Source organism: Opisthocomus hoazin, chromosome 4 (genome assembly GCF_030867145.1).
Source record: "Opisthocomus hoazin isolate bOpiHoa1 chromosome 4, bOpiHoa1.hap1, whole genome shotgun sequence".
Taxonomy (NCBI): domain Eukaryota; kingdom Metazoa; phylum Chordata; class Aves; order Opisthocomiformes; family Opisthocomidae; genus Opisthocomus; species Opisthocomus hoazin.
In genome coordinates, this window is record NC_134417.1 from 94054058 (window position 1) to 94074256 (window position 20199).

Below are 20199 nucleotides of genomic sequence, written 5' to 3' on the forward strand. Positions count from 1 at the left end.
TGGAACCATCTCATCACGCACCAGATCTCCAAAACGCGGCAGCTGAGCAGCGATCGAGCGACACCCAGCCAAACCGGGATTAAGCAAGGGGAAATCACTGCTACCACGGCGGCAAAAATAAAGTCCTATTTCTATAGAGATCATACGTTTTTTTCACGTTTTACAAGAGATTCCGCTTCAAGACAGCAGCTCAAGCGTGAAATGCGGGAGTGTGACCTACATAAGGGGGATGAGCTTAAAAACGGGAGGAAGAGATAAAGCCAAAAGGTTCAATAAAATGAGATTTAGCAGACTAAAAAGAAAAAATCCTTTACACGTTAGAGATTGTAGACGTTTCCTAACGCGTGCTCGGAAGCGTTCCGCTGTTAGCAAGCTGCCAACCGCCGGCTCGCGTTGCAGTGAAACAGAGGAGGAACAGTTTTTAAAGCCTCTCCAAGGTATTTATCTCTATTAAAAAAGCCCCCGCCTCTATTAAATCAGCTGCTTGGGGTGCGCTGGAGCAGCAAACGGTTTTAGCGTTTTTATTTCGCCGCAGCAAGCGGCGACGCGCAGAGCTTGGAGCCGATCCAACCCCTCCTGCACACCTCTCCCTGTTCACCATCCGCAGGGAAAAATCCGCAAACGCAGCCGGCGCTACATGATGGGAGCCCCAGCCAGGGTTTGGGAGGGGGGGGGCGAAGCAGGCAGCGCTCCCGACGCTCCTCCCGTCTGCTCCGGGGACGTGCCTTGCTGGAATCTCGCTCTCCTACTCCTGCAGGAGTGGTTTCGCAGTCCCGACGTGGGAAGCTGGCAGAGAACGGCTCCAGGGAATGCCCCTTGGCTTCGCTGCGGTGCTGCAAGATGCGCTCCTTCCCACCGGGAAGGATTTTCGGAAATGTGCTTGTAACGACCCTCCCAGACGCGTCCCTTCCTTCGGCACGTCCTTCCCCCCGCCCAGCACTGCAGCAGACAATCCCATAGCCAAGAACTGTGCATAATTAACCACAATAACTCATTTAGCATCACCTCTCGGGGGAGAGGCAGAATTTCCACTTCACTGGCGTGCTGCATTGCTGCCGCTCCCCTCCGGCGCTGGCGACGGAGGCACCGGCGAACGCAGCCACCTCCGAACGCCGACGTGCTGGGCTGGCGGGGCCCCGACCTCCAAAACGCCTCCCACCCAAGGGCTCACCATCATTTTTCTACGACAAAAGTACGGCGGAAGACACTGCGTCGAGAAGCTGCTCGGTGTGTCACACCTGCAAGGACAACCGTTCTGCAGGGCAGCACTGGGAGCCTTCAAATATTAATGCATCTTAAGGCAGCGTGGTGGATACAGCAGCAGGCTGTGCTGGCTTCCAGCGAGACCTGGACAGGCTGGAGAGTTGGGCAGAGAGGAACCTGATGAGGTTCAACAAGGGCAAGGGCAGGGTCCTGTGCCTGGGGAGGAACAACCCCAGGCACCAGTACAGGCTGGGGATGAGCTGCTGGAGAGCAGCTCTGCGGAGAGGGACTGGGAGTGCTGGGGGACGACAGGGTGACCATGAGCCAGCAGCGTGCCCTGGCTGCCCAGAAGGCCAATGGTCTCCTGGGGTGCATTGAGAGGAGTGTGGGCAGCAGGGCGAGGGAGGGTCTCCTCCCCCTATGCTCTGCCCCACTGAGGCCCCATCTGCAGTGCTGTGTCCAGTGCTGGGCTCCCCACTTCAAGAAAGATGAGGAGCTACTGGAGAGAGCCCAGCGCAGGGCTACGAGGATGAGGAGGGGACTGGAGCATCTCTCCTACAAGGAAAGGCTGAGGGAGCTGGGCTTGTTCAGCCTGGAGAAGGGAAGGCTGAGAGGGGACCTTGGAAATGCCTCTAAATATCTGCAGGGTGGGGGTCAGGAGGACAGGGCCAGACTCTTTGCAGTGGTGCCCAGCGACAGGACAAGGGGCAACGGGCACAAACTGAAGCAGAGGAAGCTCCAGCTGAACCTGAGGAAGAACTTCTTCCCTCTGAGGGTGACGGAGCCCTGGCCCAGGCTGCCCAGAGGGGCTGGGGAGTCTCCTTCTCTGGAGATGTTCAAGCCCCGCCTGGCCAAGGTGCTGTGCAGCCTGCTGTGGGTGACCCTGCTTCGGCAGGGGGTTGGGCTGGGGGATCCCCAGAGGTCCCTTCCAACCCCCAACATTCTGTGACCTTCAATAACACATTCTCGTAAGCTGTCAGGAGCCGCTCAAACTCACCAGAGAAGCTCTGCAGACGTTAAGATGACAGCAAAGTGCTAAAATACACTAAAATATCACCCAGCCAGCCGCTGTCCCCTGGCTGACTCTAATTTACTGCTCCAGCCCAAAGCACCTCTTGCCTGGCCAGGTTTTCACACGGTCAAGAATGTATCAGAGGGCACCAAGCACCAGAACACCCTGCAGACCCACAACCACGCGCGTATCGGGGGTCTCGGGACGAACGCTGCAAACCCATTTCCCACCCGCACGGCTCCGCTTCGCTTTTATCCGACCGCTCCCCGCATGTCTCCCGCCAGCGAGCTCATTACGTATGAGGGATAGAAAGAAAGCGCTGACGGTTCTTTGGAAATATTTACCCGAACCGAGTCGGAATCCTTATCGGCACCCAGAAATCCTGGAACTGCAGGAAGTCCAGCAGGAAGGTAAATAGCTTAGTGGAAAGCCACAAGTTTTAAATAATGAAACGCACAACGCTTGCTTGAAAAACCACAAACCCCAAAATGACTTGCAAAGCATTCTGATGAATATTTCAGCCATCGACAGAAAATTATGTAAAATATATTGGGGGGGAAAAGGTTATTAGAGTTACTCATCCAGCTGCAGGGGAAAGCACAGCCTTACCTCCCCCTGCTCCATTTCTGCTCCGGGTCAGAAACGATTCACCAGCTGAAAACGCTCCTTGCAGGAATGCAGAGAGGAACCTGATGAGGTTCAACAAGGGCAAGTGCAGGGTCCTGCACCTGGGGAGAAACAACCCCAGGCACCAGTACAGGCTTGGGGTGGACCTGCTGGAGAGCAGCTCTGCGGAGAGGGACCTGGGTGTCCTGGTGGACGACAGGGTGACCATGAGCCAGCAGTGTGCCCTGGCTGCCAAGAAAGCCAATGGGATCCTGGGGTGCATCAAGAAGAGTGTGGCCAGCAGGACGAGGGAGGTTCTCCTTCCCCTCTGCTCTGCCCTGGTGAGGCCTCATCTGGAGTACTGTGTCCATTTCTGGGCTCCCCAGTTCAAGAAAGATGAAGAGCTACTGGAGAGAGTCCAGCGGAGGGCTACGAGGATGAGGAGAGGACTGGAGCATCTCTCCTACGAGGAGAGGTTGAGGGAACTGGGCTTGTTCAGCCTGAAGAAGAGAAGGCTGCGAGGGGACCTTATAAATGCCTACAAATATCTGCAGGGTGGGTGTCAGGAGGATGGGGCCAGACTCTTTTCAGTGGTGCCCAGCGACAGGAAAAGGGGCAATGGGCACAAACTGAGGCACAGGAAGTTCCGTCTGAACATGAGGAAGAACTTCTTCCCTCTGAGGGTGACGGAGCACTGGAACAGGCTGCCCAGGGAGGCTGTGGAGTCTCTTTCTCTGGAGATATTCCAGCCCCGCCTGGACAAGGTCCTGTGCAGCCTGCTGTAGGTGACCCTGCTTCGGCAGGGGGGTTGGACTGGGTGACCCACAGAGGTCCCTTCCAACCCCTACTATTCTGTGATTCTGTGAATTAATGACAGCTATTAATACAGACCCAGCTCTTCCTCCAAGAATTCCAAGCAGTTTCTCAGATTACACACCCCAAGCATCACCTGCACCGGGCACTCAGCGTTTCACAGATAACCAGGACAGGGCAGAACGAAATCGATACCGCGCTTCCGATGACACAACCAGCAGCGCGGCTGCTGACACAGGAAGGAACCTGGAATTTTATTTTCCGTTCTAATTACAAGGTACAGCTTTTCACAGCAAAACTGGAACCCAATTTTGTTTTTCTATATTAAAAGCCTTCGTTCCAGGGGAAAGGAGAGAACAAAATAAGCTCAGGTAAAATGAAGTTAAAGTAGAAAAAGCTGGGAAATGAGCTAGTAGCAGGACTTGGCTGAAATCAGTGCCCGAGAACATGTGGCCGGCGAGTCGACCGGAATCTCATCACACCCAGGCACCAAGCGACAACCTGAAGGCAGCCAGACTCCACACACAGGCATCAAATAAACCCTATGTCACAGCAACGAGTCCTGTTTCAACTTATTAAAGCTTTTTAACCACCACGCCGTGCTGCTTGCTACGACCAGCAAAAAGACAGTTTACCCAGCTGGTCCACAACGCCCCGGAAAGAGCTTTACCCTTAAATTTCAGTTCGGAGATTTGGCTTCTGCCTCTGAATCTGTAAAAGCTGTAAGCAGGCATTCATTATTTTTTTTTCTTCCATTTATAAATGCCCTTTCAGATCCTTTCATCACTTTGTTTCCTACCATCTCTTCAGCTTTCCTCAATCACTTTGAAGACATCCAACTTCCCGTTCTGTTCACGGTCTACTGAACCGACAGCTACGCTTTTGGTCCCTGCTAAGGTCAGAAACCTGTTTGAAAACATCAGTGAGACCCAAGGTAAAGTCTGGAGTTAGAACCACGCGGCTGAGCAGGAAATTGCGCGGGCTATTTCCATCTCCAGCTTCCCCCCGGGGCTCTGCGTTGGAAGGTTGCCCACCGGTGCTCCTCGCTCACTGCCAAGTTGGCTCGGGATTCTCCTCTAACACAGACTGAACGGGTTGGTGCTTCCTGCGGAGCTGTTGGACAGACCAGCAGGCTACGTCTCCGATAACATCTTTATACCTCAACGAAGAATTCGGTCGTGGTATTCCTCACCGAGGTTTCTGGGAACGGGCCACCTTAGGGACAGCAGGTTGTTATCGGAGAGAAGCTGAGAACTTGGAGAAGGAAACTGCTCCTCCTTCCAAAAGCACGTCAAGCTCCGCACTGGGAAGCTGTGCACCAACAGCTCTGAAGGCACAGGGTCGTCTACAGGACTACGAGCAGCAAAAAAGAGCTTTCAGATTTCTTCTGCAAGTGCATCTCAGCCCACTCTGGAAGGGTGAAACTCATCTACCCACACCCTCCAGCTTCTGGCATCTCCACCAAGACTGCAGGAGACTCACGTGGCCTCAAGCTGCGTCAGGGGAGGTTCAGCTTGGAGACTGGGAAAAATGTCTGTGCTGAGAGTGGTCAGGCCTTGGGCCAGGCTGCCCAGGGCAGTGGGGGAGTCCCCATCCCTGGAGGGGTTCAAACACCGTCTGGATGTGGCACTTGGGGACATGTTTTAGCAGCCATGGGGGTGTTGGGGTGATGGTTGGACTTGGTGATCTCAGAGGTCTTTCCCAACCTTAATGATTCTGTGATTCTATGATTCACGGGCGGGCACGCAGCGAGGAAACTTGCGGATGTGTGGTCACTAAGGTGAACTTCACCACTTTGTTTCAAAGGATCCTAAATTAGCAACCGAGCAGCAAAAATTGCTGCTGATCTACGTATGTGCAGGTCTGTCATGAAAGTATGGGACTACTGAAGCTCCAAGACTTACAAGCTCAATAAATCATAGAATCACAGAATGGTTTGGGTTGGGAGGGACCTTAAAGATCATCTGGTTCCAACCCCGCTGCCATCAGCAGGGACAGCTTCCACCAGCCCAGGGTGCTCAGAGCTCCATCCAACCTGGCCTTGAAATACACCACAATTGCCTTAAAAATATGGAAGTAAGGAAAATAAGCAGGATATGACAGAGGTTCTGTAGTATTTCTCGCAGATTCAACACGACCAACGTGATGATATTAGGGATTATTTTTTAATGTATACAATACACGGGGTGCGTGCACCCCAGCAGGATTTCTGACGCACGCAGCAGAGATCACCCTGCGATGATGTACGGCTTCCGCAGGGGAACCAAACTCTGGGCATCTTCAGCTACCTAGAGAGAAACTCAAGTCAACTCCTGAGTCACTGTCTCCGGGGTCTGAGGGATCCTGAATTTACTATTCACGCACGCCCCCAGGACTGGCTCGGAGTTTAAGCGTTGAGCTCACTCGAGGAAATGGTGAACTCCTCCATTTTCTCTCCTCGCCCTCAAGTTACACAAAAGCTGAATCACAGAATCACAGAATGTTGGGGGTTGGAAGGGACCTCTGTGGGGCACCCAGCCCAACCCCCTGCCCAAGCAGGGTCACCCACAGCAGGCTGCACAGCACCGCGGCCAGGCGGGGCTGGAATATCTCCAGAGAAGGAGACTCCCCAGCCCCTCTGGGCAGCCTGGGCCAGGGCTCCGTCACCCTCAGAGGGAAGAAGTTCTTCCTCGGGTTCAGCTGGAGCTTCCTCGGCTTCAGTTTGTGCCCGTTGCCCCTTGTCCTGTCGCTGGGCACCACTGGAAAGAGTCTGGCCCCGGCCTCCTGACCCCCACCCTGCAGATATTTAGAGGCATTTCCAAGGTCCCCTCGCAGCCTTCTCTTCTCCAGGCTGAACAAGCCCAGCTCCCTCAGCCTCTCCTCCTAGGAGAGATGCTCCAGTCCCCTCACCATCCTCGTAGCCCTGTGCTGGGCTCTCTCCAGTAGCTCTTCATCTTTCTTGAAGTGGGGAGCCCAGAACTGGACACAGTACTCCAGGGCAGTGTAGAGGGGAAGGAGAACCTCCCTCGCCCTGCTGCCCACACTCCTCTTGATGCATCCCAGAATGCCACTGGCCTTCTGGGCAGCCAGGGCACGCTGCTGGCTCATGGTCACCCTGTCGTCCCCCAGCACTCCCCATCCCTCTCCGCAGAGCTGCTCTCCAGCAGCTCAGCCCCAGCCTGTACTGGTGCCTGGGGTTGTTCCTCCCCAGGCGCAGGACCCTGCCCTTGCCCTTGTTGAACCTCATCAGGTTCCTCTCTGCCCAACTCTCCAGCCTGTCCAGGTCTCGCTGGATGGCAGCGTTGAAGAGCGCTGGGCTCTTGTGGACTTGCCAAGCATTTCCAACATCCTCCCGCTGAGGAGCCTGAGGAAAAGGGACTATTGTGCTTTCTAGGGAAGACCAGTTGGGATACGGCAGAAGCAGCGGAGAGGTTTGCCTTCGGACTTCTCCAAGGGCCTCCGAATTCTCACCTTCACAAAAACATGAAACCAGCAAGCTGCCAGAGCAGGTGAAAGGCAAGATCCCAGTCCTGCATCTGCACGGCACGAGACAGCACCAGACGCTTCAATGCCACGGGAGCCTCATCCATCAGTGTGCCACCCTCTAACAGGAGGGGGGTGGTGGTGGAAAAGTCAATCTATTGACTAACTTCAATCGAACGTGAAAAAGAGACGTACTGACTAATTAACACAGGACCACAGTCCCCACGACACGCAGCGAAAGGGATCACGGGGGACACGGAGGGCCTGGATGATTACGATGGAGCTGAAGTAATAAGGTATTATGTGAACCGAGGATGTGAATATATTCGAGATCAAGTTTTATTGGTCCCCTAGTGAATACAACAATGCATTTAATCTCGTTATATTTTCATTCTCAATAGCAGCTTCTAAGTAAGAGCTGGTCTAATGATTCCCCCCCTTCATCTGTTTCCAACTTGCCATTTTTCCATTTCACAGAATGTTTCCTCATTCTGCTGCTAAATTAATAAACCCGAGTTGTCAATACAACATAAACCAGACAAACTGAGCTACAATATTATTTCAATCTAAAAAAAAATAGACCATATGGCATGGTTTAACCTGGCAGCCGGCAAGTAAGCACCAGACAGCCGCTCGCTCACCCCTCCTCTACCTCGCAGTGGGATGGGGAGGAGAAATGGGCAGAAGGGGAAACTCATGGGTCGAGATAAAGACAGCTTAACAGGACAGCAAAGGAAAAACTACTCCTACTACTACTAATAATAATTATAATAATGAATATACAAAACAAACTATATACAGGACAATTGTCTTGCCACCTGATGACCAATTCGCAGCCAGTCCCCGATCGCAATCGCGCAACTCATGGATTTAGCGAATATCACAAGACTCCCAAAAAAGACCAAACTCCCAGAAAAGTTCAAACTCTCGGACAAGAGAGGATCTGAGTTCACGGGAAAGAGCAGGGCAGATTCCTGCCCCCAGGCCAGCCCCCATCCACAGCCTGCCCATGCCGGCCATGGTATGGAGCGTTTCTGTTGGCCAGCTGGGCTCTCTGCCTGACCCTGCTCCCTCCAGGCTCCTCCACCCCTGCTCATCAGCTGGATGGGGACAACTAGAAGTCCTTGATTTCACAGCAACAACTGACAACGTCAGTGTTACCAACGCTCTTCTCATCCTAAATCCAAAACACTGCGACTACTGGGAGGAAAAATCACTCTGTCCCAGCCAAAACCAGGACACCATATTTTATCACACTCCCAATTTAATTTCAGCAGAAACCAAACCAGCTCCCACAACAACGTCAGCATTTTTTGTCCACAAGTGGACAACGAAGCCAGGAACTCGCCGACTCTGGCCCATTAAAAAGACCGTTAGCTTAAGCATCTAGATGGCAAGAGGCCTGCCTCTCGCCTCCCTCTCCCATGAGCATTACTCTGCGTCTGTAGATTGAATCGTGTTTTATTACCTGGAGATCCACGCAGCTGGATTAGATGCTTCCCACCATCACGGTCTTCTGCAAATCCTGCCGGTTTACCGTGCGCTTCTGCTCTTTTCCAAACCGCACCCTTAGCACCGCTCTTCTCCCAAGATGAGAACTCCAGCTCCTGCACGCTTTACGTTGCCACATCCTAGTTTTGATTACGATACCCCAAACTTCTCAGCTGCTTCAGAAGCAGCCTACACAAGACCTTCCGAAATATTTTCAGCTAACAACTGGTCAGGTGTTCTTTGGGAATGGTTTTTGGTCAAACAGTTGACAAATGCCCTTCTCCTTCACAGAATCAGAGAATGGTAGGGGTTGGAAGGGACCTCTGTGGGTCACCCAGCCCAACCCCCTGCCCAAGCAGGGTCACCCACAGCAGGCTGCACAGCACCGCGGCCAGGCGGGGCTGGAATATCTCCAGAGAAGGAGACTCCCCAGCCTCCCTGGGCAGCCTGTTCCAGTGCTCCGTCACCCTCAGAGGGAAGAAGTTCTTCCTCATGTTCAGACGGAACTTCCTGTGCTTCAGTTTGTGCCCATTGCCCCTTGTCCTGTCGCTGGGCACCACTGGAAAGAGTCTGGCCCCGTTCTCCTGACCCCCACCCTGCAGATATTTGTAATTATATATTAGGACCCCTTGCAGCCTTCTCTTCTCCAGGCTGAACAAGCCCAGCTCCCGCAGCCTGTCCTCCTAGGATAGGTGCTCCAGTCCCCTCCTCATCCTCGTAGCCCTGCGCTGGACTCTCTCCAGTAGCTCCTCATCTTTCTTGAACTGGGGAGCCCAGCACTGGACACAGCACTGCAGATGGGGCCTCACTGGGGCAGAGCAGAGGGGGAGGAGACCCTCCCTCGCCCTGCTGCCCACACTCCTCTGAATGCACCCCAGGAGACCATTGGCCTTCTGGGCAGCCAGGGCACACTGCTGGCTCTTGGTCACCCTGTCGTCCCCCAGCACTCCCAGTCCCTCTCCGCAGAGCTGCTCTCCAGCAGCTCAGCCCCAGCCTGTGCTGGTGCCTGGGGTTGTTCCTCACCAGGCGCAGGACCCTGCCCTTGCCCTTGTTGAGCTCCATCAGGTTCCTCTCTGCCCAACTCTCCAGCCTGTCCAGGTCTCGCTGGATGGCAGCACAGCCTTCTGGTGCATCCACCACTCCTCCCAGTTTGGTGTCATCAGCAAACTGGCTGAGGGTACGCTCTAACTCTTCATCTAGGTCACTGATCAATAATTTGAACAAGACTGGGCCCAGTACTGACCCCTGGGGAACCCCACCAGTTCCAGGCCTCCAACCAGACTCAGCACCGCTGATGCCAACCCTCTGAGCTCGGCCATTCAGCCAGTTCTCGATCCACCTCACCGACCACTCACCCAGCCCACACTTCCTGAGCTTCCCTAGGAGGACGTGACAGTGGCAGATGAATAGACATCGAGAAGGTGCCTCCTCCCCAAAACTCCATCCGCACATCGGGTACAGGGGGAAAAACTACAAAATGAAGCTGTAGTACAAGCAAAGCTCATGTTTCTAGCAAATGGCGTTGCTGTTTTATGAGCAGCACCCTTACAAACCAGTAGTTATCACGGACCATCCATTACACCTTCCACAGTTTAACCTGGCAATGCCTCTTTCTCTGATCTTACTCTATAACGAACGGCGATTAACGTCAGGGGATTTTCTCCTACCTGGCTGCGGCGGGTGAGGCGGTGGCATCTGGTGGTGCATCATCGGGTACGGCGGGGGCTGCTGGTGAGGCAGCAAGCCCGGATGCGCTGGTGCCCCAAGGGGGTTCATCCCGGGCCCGCTGGAGTGCTGGTGAGACTGCTGCGGGGTCTGACTGTGCTGCTGCTCCATTTGCTGGCGAGCCCGTAACTCCGCGTATTTCAGCTGCTCCATGTGGAAATTCTGGCGTTCCGTCAGCAGCTGTTGCCTCTGCTGCTCTAACTACGTCAAAAATAGGGGGGGAAAAAGGCAGGGTGAAGTTAGGAACTGCACATTTAACACATTTTTTTGCAAGTCAAAGATCTATCCTACCGATACACGACTGTCTGAGGTGCAGCACGCTTTGGAGCAGGCCCTGTTCCCACCAGAACAGAGGAACTCACCTGGTTCTGTCCTAAAGAATCTCTCAATAACACATCCCTCAATAATTACTGTGCAGAATATCCAGCCTGAACACAATTCTAGAATAAATCACGTTTTTTTTCCTCAATCTTCTACATGTTGGAACGAGGAAGGACAGGAAACTAAAGACATTTTCTAGGGCAAGAGCAAAGCAGAATGCATGGGCAACAGCACCAGCTCCGTGACTACAGGCAGGATCCCACCCCGTATCTCTAAGCGCAGGACCTGGACACCACAATACCCAGACAGCAGTGATTTATACTGTTAAGAAGTGTATTATTTGAAAAAAAAAGCAAGCCTCATGCAATTTAGGCAAATGAACGTATAATAGGTTCTTTGTTTAATCACGAAGCTGTGTAGGGAGTAAGCAGGCCCAAAATGAAAAGCTACGGAAAATGTTTCTTACTAAAGGGCTTTTATAGAACTGCTCCTTGCCATGGTTGAGGAAGCCTATGTTATGGGGTTTATTTAAGAAATCTGAATGCTTTCTATATCTGTGACTCTTTAGCAATCCAACATATGGATTTGCATGACTAGTTTAGAAATGTGTGACTCGTTTACAAATATTTAACGACTGCTTTAAGACACACTCCGTAATTCATCCGAAAGGCGGGTTGCCAAGGAGACTTCCACCCAGAAGAAGCCCTCCAACGACCCCGCAGCTCCATCAATACTTCGGGTTCGGAGTTCGGCTGCTGACAAAGCGTGGATGGAAACAGAACGCCACAGAGCAGGCATTCACCGGCAGAACCAGACGGGGCCGGAGCCTAATGAATAAAACATCCCCCTTCTTGGGGGCCGGCTTCCTGCACGCAGGGACGACAATGCCGTTCTTCACGCCGCCGTGACTCCTTTTTCCTTGACCAATCTGATGCGTTAGCGGGCAGAACTTCATAAACTGAGGAGACACGTACACCAGTGGTGTAACTGTGTGTGTGTGGAGACAGATTCTGGAGGTGGCAGGCACTTCAGAGCAGAATTACTGCAAATGACCCAAAACCAAGGCTTAGGCAAGAAGCACGGCTACTCCATACTTTTAATATTCTTTTTATACTCCTCTGTGCTCCTGCTTTGCTCTCTTCATGGTACCCTATCCTGCTACAGTTTTAAAGAAAAAAAAGTCTTTACAAGCATCCCTAAACAGCATCCAGTGTCTGGAAACACGCCTTATACTTAGGAAAACCAGTGAAAACTTTTCTTCTACGCATTCCAGCACAGGGCTACGAGGATCATGAGGGGGATGGAGCATCTCTCCTAGGAGGAGAGGCTGAGGGAGCTGGGCTTGTTCAGCCTGGAGAAGAGAAGGCTGCAAGGGGACCTTGGAAATGCCTCTAAATATCTGCAGGGTGCGGGGTCAGGAGGACGGGGCCAGACTCTTTCCAGTGGTGCCCAGCGACAGGACAAGGGGCAACAGGCACAAACTGAAGCCGAGGAAGCTCCAGCTGAACCCAAGGAAGAACTTCTTCCCTCTGAGGGTGACGGAGCCCTGGCCCAGGCTGCCCAGAGGGGCTGGGGAGTCTCCTTCTCTGGAGATATTCAAGCCCTGTCTGGACGCGGTGCTGTGCAGCCTGCTGTGGGTGACCCTGCTTGGGCAGGGGGTTGGGCTGGGTGACCCCCAGAGGTCCCCTCCAACCCCTGCCATGCTGGGATTCTGTGAGGTCTCTCCTCCTTAAACAGAGCTGGGTAAAGAAAGCGTTCATCTGCTATTATAAATTCCGGGTCAACAAGGCTCCTACCAGTCAGATCCCCGGTTGGACACCAAGCTGGCAGCACTGAAATTACTTTAGCTGAAACACTGAAAGTAAACGTGTTTCGCCCAAAACCTCCACTCTGCAGCGCAGATTTCTTTCAACACTTAGAAGCGCTTTACCTTTACCATAAGAAAAAGCCAGTGCAGCAAATCAGGACGTACGCAGAGTAGGCAATGGCACTACGGAATATTTTTGGCTCTAATTATTCCACTAAACATCCACGATGACAGGTGAAAATACCAAATTTCACTACCAGAAAGCTAAGTGAAAAATTTGTGTGCTTATTTTTAAAAAGGAAAATGTCATTTGCCTGAAAATGGGGAAAAAAAAAGCATCCTGTCACTAACAGACTATATCCCCCAAGGACAGACATCTACAGAGAACCTTTTCAAAAGAGTTAGGTCCATTTCTCGAGCTGCCAATCAGTGTCAAACGCCACACTGAAACGGTTGTGGATGCTGAGCCATCTCGAAATTCTTGCTGACATGCCACTACAACAAAACACCACAGTTTGTCAAACTCTATCAATGTGATTAATGCTAAAGTCAGGATGCAAATTCCATTAACTTTGCGTGGTAGGGCAAATGTGAAAAACCCTAAATTATGAGTCAATAGCCTCACCACGTCTAGAGTAATTGCCTATTGACAAAAAATGACTATTGCCTATTGACAATAATGCCTATTAACAAATCACTGCAGAAAAGTGAAAAAACCCCCGACTGCTCTCTCACAAAAATGAAGTTTTGGGTGATCTCTACAATAGCTGGAAAGAAACTGCTTCTCTGAAAGCCTGCTATGAAAGAACACTTACGAGTCGATATGTAATCCAGCTGCTGACAGGCAGGTGAGGGTCTCCTCCACATTATACCCTGATTTTCAGGATACCCAAGTCTCCAGTAAGGTGTCACTAATAGTGCTACAACATAAATACAGCCCTGCTTGGGGTGCATCCTTTATATATATATATATACACACACACACTGTTAGTGTCAGCAGCTTCTTCAGCAGGCCAGACCTCCATCAAGACTGCCAGGAGGGTGCAGTGAGGGAGGGTTGGTCTCTGCTCCCCAGGAACCAGCGACAGGACGAGAGGCGATGGCCTCAAGCTGCGTCAGGGGAGGTTCAGCTTGGAGATTGGGAAAAATGTCTGTGCTGAGAGAGTGGTCAGGCCTTGGGCCAGGCTGCCCAGGGCAGTGGGGGAGTCCCCATCCCTGGAGGGGTTCAAACACTGTCTGGATGTGGCCCTTGGGGACGTGGTTTAGCAGGCATGGGGGTGTTGGGGTGACGGTTGGGCTTGATCTTAGAGGTCTTTTCCAACCTTTTCCCATCTCCTGCCATCATTGCTTCCTCCCCTTCTCTCGAAGCTGCCGTTGCCCTCTCCAGCACAGGCAAACCCATCATCATCTCAAAAGAAGCTGTTACTCCTCAGCACGTACCCTTCTGCTACCGCATCTCACTTCAAGGAGCTTCCCAAGAGCTACTGAGAACGCCCTCCAAAAACAACCTGACCCACATTCTTACACCCAAATCTCCAGTCTAAACCGGGTCAGGAAGGAAAGGCAGACAGAGCTGGTTCCCCTTCCTTTTGGGAAGCAGGATCTGCACCCAGTTCACTCTCTTTACAGGGAAAAGCCATCTGTGTGTCAGGTATCACCCATGCGAGAACGCCTACAGAAGACCCAGCACCAACCCACACTCCTGCTCAGGTAAGGGGAGTAAGGATTAGGAAGCCGATCTAGGATACCACCAGTTTGCTGCTTGTGGTAAAGAGAAGACAGTGGATAAAGGAGCAGAAGGCTCCAATGCTGCTGCAGAGGGTAATTCTGACTTCTAGCTGAAGTAGAAGGACCTGCGTGAAGGTGAGGAACAGCTGAAGCTGCTAGTTTTAGAGCTGTTCGCATGCACAGATCTTGGCAGCGACTGATTTAACGCGGAATTTCAGGTTAGTACCCTCCTACTTACTGCTTCTTTCTCTCTGTCCATGATGGTTTCCAGCTCCTCAAAATGGCGAAGTTTTATCTCCAGCTTCTTCATCTGCGTTTCCACCAAAAGGGCGACCAGGGACTTGATCTTTCTTTCTTCCACTGCTGCCAGGTGCTGAGGATAAACCACAGGATTTCGCTTTACACACATATCACAAAACAAAGTGCTTTAAGGGAACAAATAAGCCAACTACGCCTGCTACGCTTCATCCATCCTGAGGCACTTCTGGACAGAAAACAGGGCATTAGGTTATCAATCTGACGCTCGGAATCCCAAAGCCCTTGGAAGATTATTAAGCTTTTAATCAAATAAACAGGTGTCAGGTTTTAATGCAAGAGGTATTGCGGATGCTCAGTACTCATCGGCAACCCAGCTTTGCCTCGAAGCCTTGCGAGCGTCGCGCGACAGAGAGCACGTGCAGTGGAAACGCAGCTGAGGGAGGAAGGGTACGTGGCACCGAGTCAGCTGGGGGTCATCCGAGAAGCCTTCCCCAAACACCCAGAGGAGGCTTTTACCTGGAACGACAGCAGCGAGACCACTCGTGCATGCCTTTGTCATTAAAGTGACTTTTTGCTCAAGTAAGAGGAGTGTGGGCAGCAGGGCGAGGGAGGGTCTCCTCCCCCTCTGCTCTGCCCCACTGAGGCCCCATCTGCAGTGCTGGGTCCAGTGCTGGGCTCCCCACTTCAAGAAAGATGAGGAGCTACTGGAGAGAGCCCAGCGCAGGGCTCCGAGGATGAGGAGGGGACTGGAGCATCTCTCCTACGAGGAGAGGCTGAGGGAGCTGGGCTTGTTCAGCCTGGAGAAGAGAAGGCTGAGAGGGGACCTTGGAAATGCCTCTAAATATCTGCAGGGTGGGGGTCAGGAGGACGGGGCCAGACTCTTTGCAGTGGTGCCCAGCGACAGAACAAGGGGCAACGGGCACAAACTGAAGCAGAGGAAGCTCCAGCTGAACCCGAGGAAGAACTTCTTCCCTCTGAGGGTGACGGAGCCCTGGCCCAGGCTGCCCAGAGGGGCTGGGGAGTCTCCTTCTCTGGAGATATTCCAGCCCTGCCTGGCCGCGGTGCTGTGCAGCCTGCTGTGGGTGACCCTGCTTCGGCAGGGGGTTGGGCTGGGGGATCCCCAGAGGTCCCTTCCAACCCCCAACATTCTGTGAGTCTGTGAAGTGAGCAGCAATGCATCTAGTTGAGCGTATTCCCATTACACGCAGCCCCACGCCACGAAGCCAGAAGCTCTCCCAGCGCAGCAGTTCCACCTTGGGCTAGGGAGAAACTGCAGAAAAATCTCTACACAGATATTAGAAGAAACTGTTAAAAAAAAAAAAACTCTCCAGTTTCATTCTGTAACCAGGTTGCACAGTATTCCCATCGCAGAAGCGAGCTGCATGCAAAGCTGTATTTAAACTGCTGAAGCGAACTGCAAAAAAAGGCAAATAGATTCTTCGCAAGGCTTTAGCTTCACCCCATTTACACACACACGTTTATACAACAGTGATACAGGAGACAGATATATATCTATGGGATGTATGAGCCTAGAAAACATTTCACATTTTCCAGCTGTGAAAGGCACGTTAACGATGCCTTCTACAGGCTTTCGCTAAACGCTTGCTGTTTAAATGAAAATAAGCTCAAAATGAAACGCCCGTCACGTGCCCTGCTCGGAAGCTCCTGTGTTCACACTCCCAGGGTGTTTCCCGCCCGCGGCGTCCGAGCGAAGCCTTACCAGCACGTCCAGGGCTCGAGGGGGAAGGAGGGCTGGCTTTTGAGAGGGGAAAGGTGAGGGCCGAGGGGAAGGCAGAACAAAGCGAAAGCTGGATCTCCTCCAGCTCAAGCTGCAGACAGAGACTCGCATTTCGCGAGCTGTGCCCCGGACCCTGGCTGGGAGCTGGGGGGAATACGGAGCTGGAGAAAAGTAGCATTAGAAATCTTCCTGGTAATCCTAATTATAAACAGAATTTCTCAAAAACGTATGATACTGCTTCTCTCGCTAATCCCAGAATCCCAGCATGGCAGGGGTTGGAAGGGCCCTCTGTGGGTCACCCAGCCCAACCCCCTGCCCAAGCAGGGTCACCCACAGCAGGCTGCACAGCACCGCGGCCAGGCGGGGCTGGAATATCTCCAGAGAAGGAGACTCCCCAGCCCCTCTGGGCAGGTGGCATCATTTAACAGGATCGACACCTCCAGTAACCCATCAGCAATAAAGCAAGTCCTCAGTCCACCCAGGTAACACACGTTCCAGACTCCGGCTATGTTTAATTTTCCACCAGGTATGGTCTGAGAACGGGAACGACGCCCCGGGTTCATCTACCAGCACGCCGCTGCGAAACGCAAGCCAGCTCTTCAGTTCATTACTCACCAAACGGCGGCACACACATTGGAAATCAAAGAACCAAACGGGCAGCAGAACTAGAAAACTGAACATCAATTAATATTGTTTAGTAAAGCAAACTCATTTGTGTGTAAAGCCAGCGACAGCAGCACCTTTGCTGACACACACGGCCTTCCGACAGTCGTTCCGCCTTGCCCGATGTGTGCAATTTTAATAACGAAACATAAAAATCCGCAAGGCCCATGATTAAGTAAAAAGACAGGTCTCAAAATACACACTAGAAAGGAAATGATCACTGATTTTTTTCCCAGAGAGGCCCAAAGAGACGGCTCCTTAGCCTGGCATTACCCGTTGCTTTCACGTGGACAAAGAACGAGTCATTAGTAACCCTGCGGCTGACAAAATTAATAGGACAAAATTAGCAGTGATTTAAATTGTCCGATAAACACGCTGCTGCATCCACCTTAAGCCATAAATGAGCAAGCGAGAAGATGGTCTGTGACCTTCTCCTGGGACACAGCGGGGCCGGGAGCGGACGCAGAGCAAGGCGCTGGTTTGCTGTTCACCCCCGGCAGCCCTAAAGCCAAGTCCAACAGCCACGAGTGCCTCGGCGCCCGGGCTTGTGCCCGTTGCCACACCACCAACCCCAGTTCTGCTGCTCAGAAATCCCGTTGCTGGGTGAATGCTGATGAACTTCGGAGCGAACACGAGACTAGCTACTGACCTAGCACGCACACGGGCAGCTCCACAGAACGCAGCCCGTCCCCTAATCTCCTTAAAGCCAGCTTTAGCGGTGAAATTAGCTAATCGCAGCGAGAGGACGCGTGTGACAGCCGGTACGGACAGCTCTAACACCAGAGCACAAGAGTGAGGCTTCATCTGGAGTACTGTGTCCAGTGCTGGGGGCTCCCCAGTTCAAGAAAGATGAAGAGCTACTGGAGAGAGTCCAGCAGAGGGCTACAAGGATGAGGAGGGGACTGGAGCATCTCTCCTACGAGGAGAGGTTGAGGGAACTGGGCTTGTTCAGCCTGGAGAAGAGAAGGCTGCGAGGGGACCTTATAAATGCCTACAAATATCTGAAGGGTGGGGGTCAGGAGGATGGGGCCAAGCTCTTTGCAGTGGTGCCCAGTGACAGGACAAGGGGCAATGGGCACAAACTGAGGCACAGGAAGCTCCGTCTGAACATGAGGAAGAACTTCTTCCCTCTGAGGGTGACGGAGCACTGGCTCAGGCTGCCCAGGGAGGTTGTGGAGTCTCCTTCTCTGGAGATATTCAAGCCCCACCTGGACAAGGTCCTGTGCAGCCTGCTGTGGGTGACCCTGCTTGGGCAGGGGGTTGGACTAGATGACCCACAGAGGTCCCTTCCAACCCCTACTATTCTGTGATATTCTGAAGAGACCTCTGGAAAACAGGCGGCATATGAGCACCATCTCGCTGGCACACCGGGCTGAAGTCTTCTCAGCCACCTGCAAGAGGCTAGCTGAAACTGCAACGGGCAGAGAAAATGACTTCCTTCCTTCCCTCTGGCTGGCCAAGAAGGCCACCGCCATCCTGGCTTGGATCAGCAATGGGGTGGGCAGCGGGAGCAGGGCAGGGATGGTGCCCCTGGACTCGGCACTGCTGAGGCCGCCCCTCCAGTGCTGTGTGCAGTGCTGGGCCCCTCACTGCAAGCAGGACCTGGAGGGGCTGGAGCGTGTCCAGAGAAGGGCAGCGAGGCTGGGGAGGGGGCTGGAGAAGAAGTCTGCTGAGGAGCGGCTGAGGGAGTTGGGGCTGTTCCGTCTGGAGAAGAGGAGGCTGAGGGGAGACCTTCTCGCTCTCTGCAGCTCCCTGCCAGGAGGGTGCAGTGAGGGGGGGTTGGTCTCTGCTCCCCAGGAACCAGCAACAGGACGAGAGGCAACGGCCTCAAGCTGGGTCAGGGGAGGTTCAGCTTGGAGATTGGGACAAATGTCTGTGCTGAGAGAGTGGTCAGGCCTTGGGCCAGGCTGCCCAGGGCAGTGGGGGAGTCCCCATCCCTGGAGGGGTTCAAACACCATCTAGATGTGGCACTTGGGGACAGGGTTTAGCAGACATGGGGGTGCTGGGGTGATGGTTGGACTTGATGACCTCAGACGCCTTTTCCAACCTTAATGATTCTACGATTCTGTGCTTTTCTTCCTATTTTGTGCAAGCAGACCAGCTGCTTCACCTCGCTTCTATCTGCAAGGTCAAGAGGGGATGAGTGTCTTTCGCAGATTAAACAGAAGAAACCTGATTTTAGCAACAGGGTCCGTTCTATTCCTAAATTTTACCTTTCTGAATACCTACACATGAAAAGAAGGCGGTTGGTAACTGAAGGCTTTTTGATTCAGGAGGCAAAGCCAAGTGCTGCAAGGGTACAACGGTTGGTGGCTGAAGCACATCAGACTAGGAATAAAGCCTAACAGCAAAGTTTACCACCCACGGGAAACAAAACTTACAGACAATTACAGTAGGTTTTGCTATCAGTGTCTTCTAGAAAAGCTGTATTCATTCTACCATAACTACCTCAAAACAGAAATTCAGAGATGTCACGGGAGCAGTGCTACGCATGAGGTCGAATTATGAATTTTTGGCAGCGTTAAGTAATGGATGAAGACCTACAGCAGCAGCTCGGCAGCTCAGACACGGCTGGATAAAAGCCGACAGCAGTCTGCAGGAGAGAGGATATTTTCTCCCAGGTGCTGCTTATGCACAGAAAGGAGAAAAATAGCTTACACTGAGCTAGGAACCAGAGAAGAAAATGAGGAAGAGGGGTTTCAAATCTAATATTGTTTGTACAGAAGCCATAACTTGTAAAGACACGTTTAAAACTGCCACTCCATTCTGTATGTAGTAATATAGAGTCTCAGCCCTAACTCAGCCCAGTACACATTCCCTGGATTCCATTTCTCAAACAGGACAACTTACTGGGGAAGCCACTTCTCCCAGAAGACAAAAAAACACTTCAAGACACCTGGCTTTAGCTCCTGCTTCTCATTAGCAGTCAATCGCAATATTCTTCTGACACAAAATCATAAGGAAAACAACTTTTTAACAGCTTTTCACATGACCACGTCTTGAGTTTTTACGAAGAATTGAATTACTCTCTCAGACAAGATCCAGCTCACTGAAAGCCTTAATATTGTCTGGGTTTGGAAAGAGAAATCCCTGTTGAAAATGAATTCTGCTCTGCAGTGTGAACATCCTAATTATAATATATCACTTCCTGTAATATAAAGCTAAAATTCTTCTAGAATATTATTATTACCATAATGAAAACTGCCATTAGCCAAGTCTCTTCTCCCTCTAGCACTCGTTATCACCAAAGGAAGGAAAGCAGGAGATCATCTTTATTTGGAGCAAGTAGCCTTCCATCAAACAGAGATGAAATTTCATGCCTCCTTCGATATACGCAGGGGGTTTTACAACTTGTCTGAAAACACCTGTAAG

General features: G+C 52.2%; 1 protein-coding gene across 1 annotated transcript in view; it reads right to left on the reverse strand.

The window, feature by feature from the left end:
* The window catches only part of SMARCC1 (SWI/SNF related BAF chromatin remodeling complex subunit C1), a 107603-nt gene that overhangs the window by 11251 nt on the left and 76153 nt on the right, over nt 1-20199 (reverse strand). The window contains exons 25-26 of the mRNA XM_075419987.1: nt 14407-14541; nt 10255-10513 (exon numbers count right to left, since the gene is read on the reverse strand). Of these exons, the coding sequence (XP_075276102.1) occupies nt 10255-10513; nt 14407-14541 (394 nt within the window). The remainder of the gene's footprint in view (nt 1-10254; nt 10514-14406; nt 14542-20199) is intronic.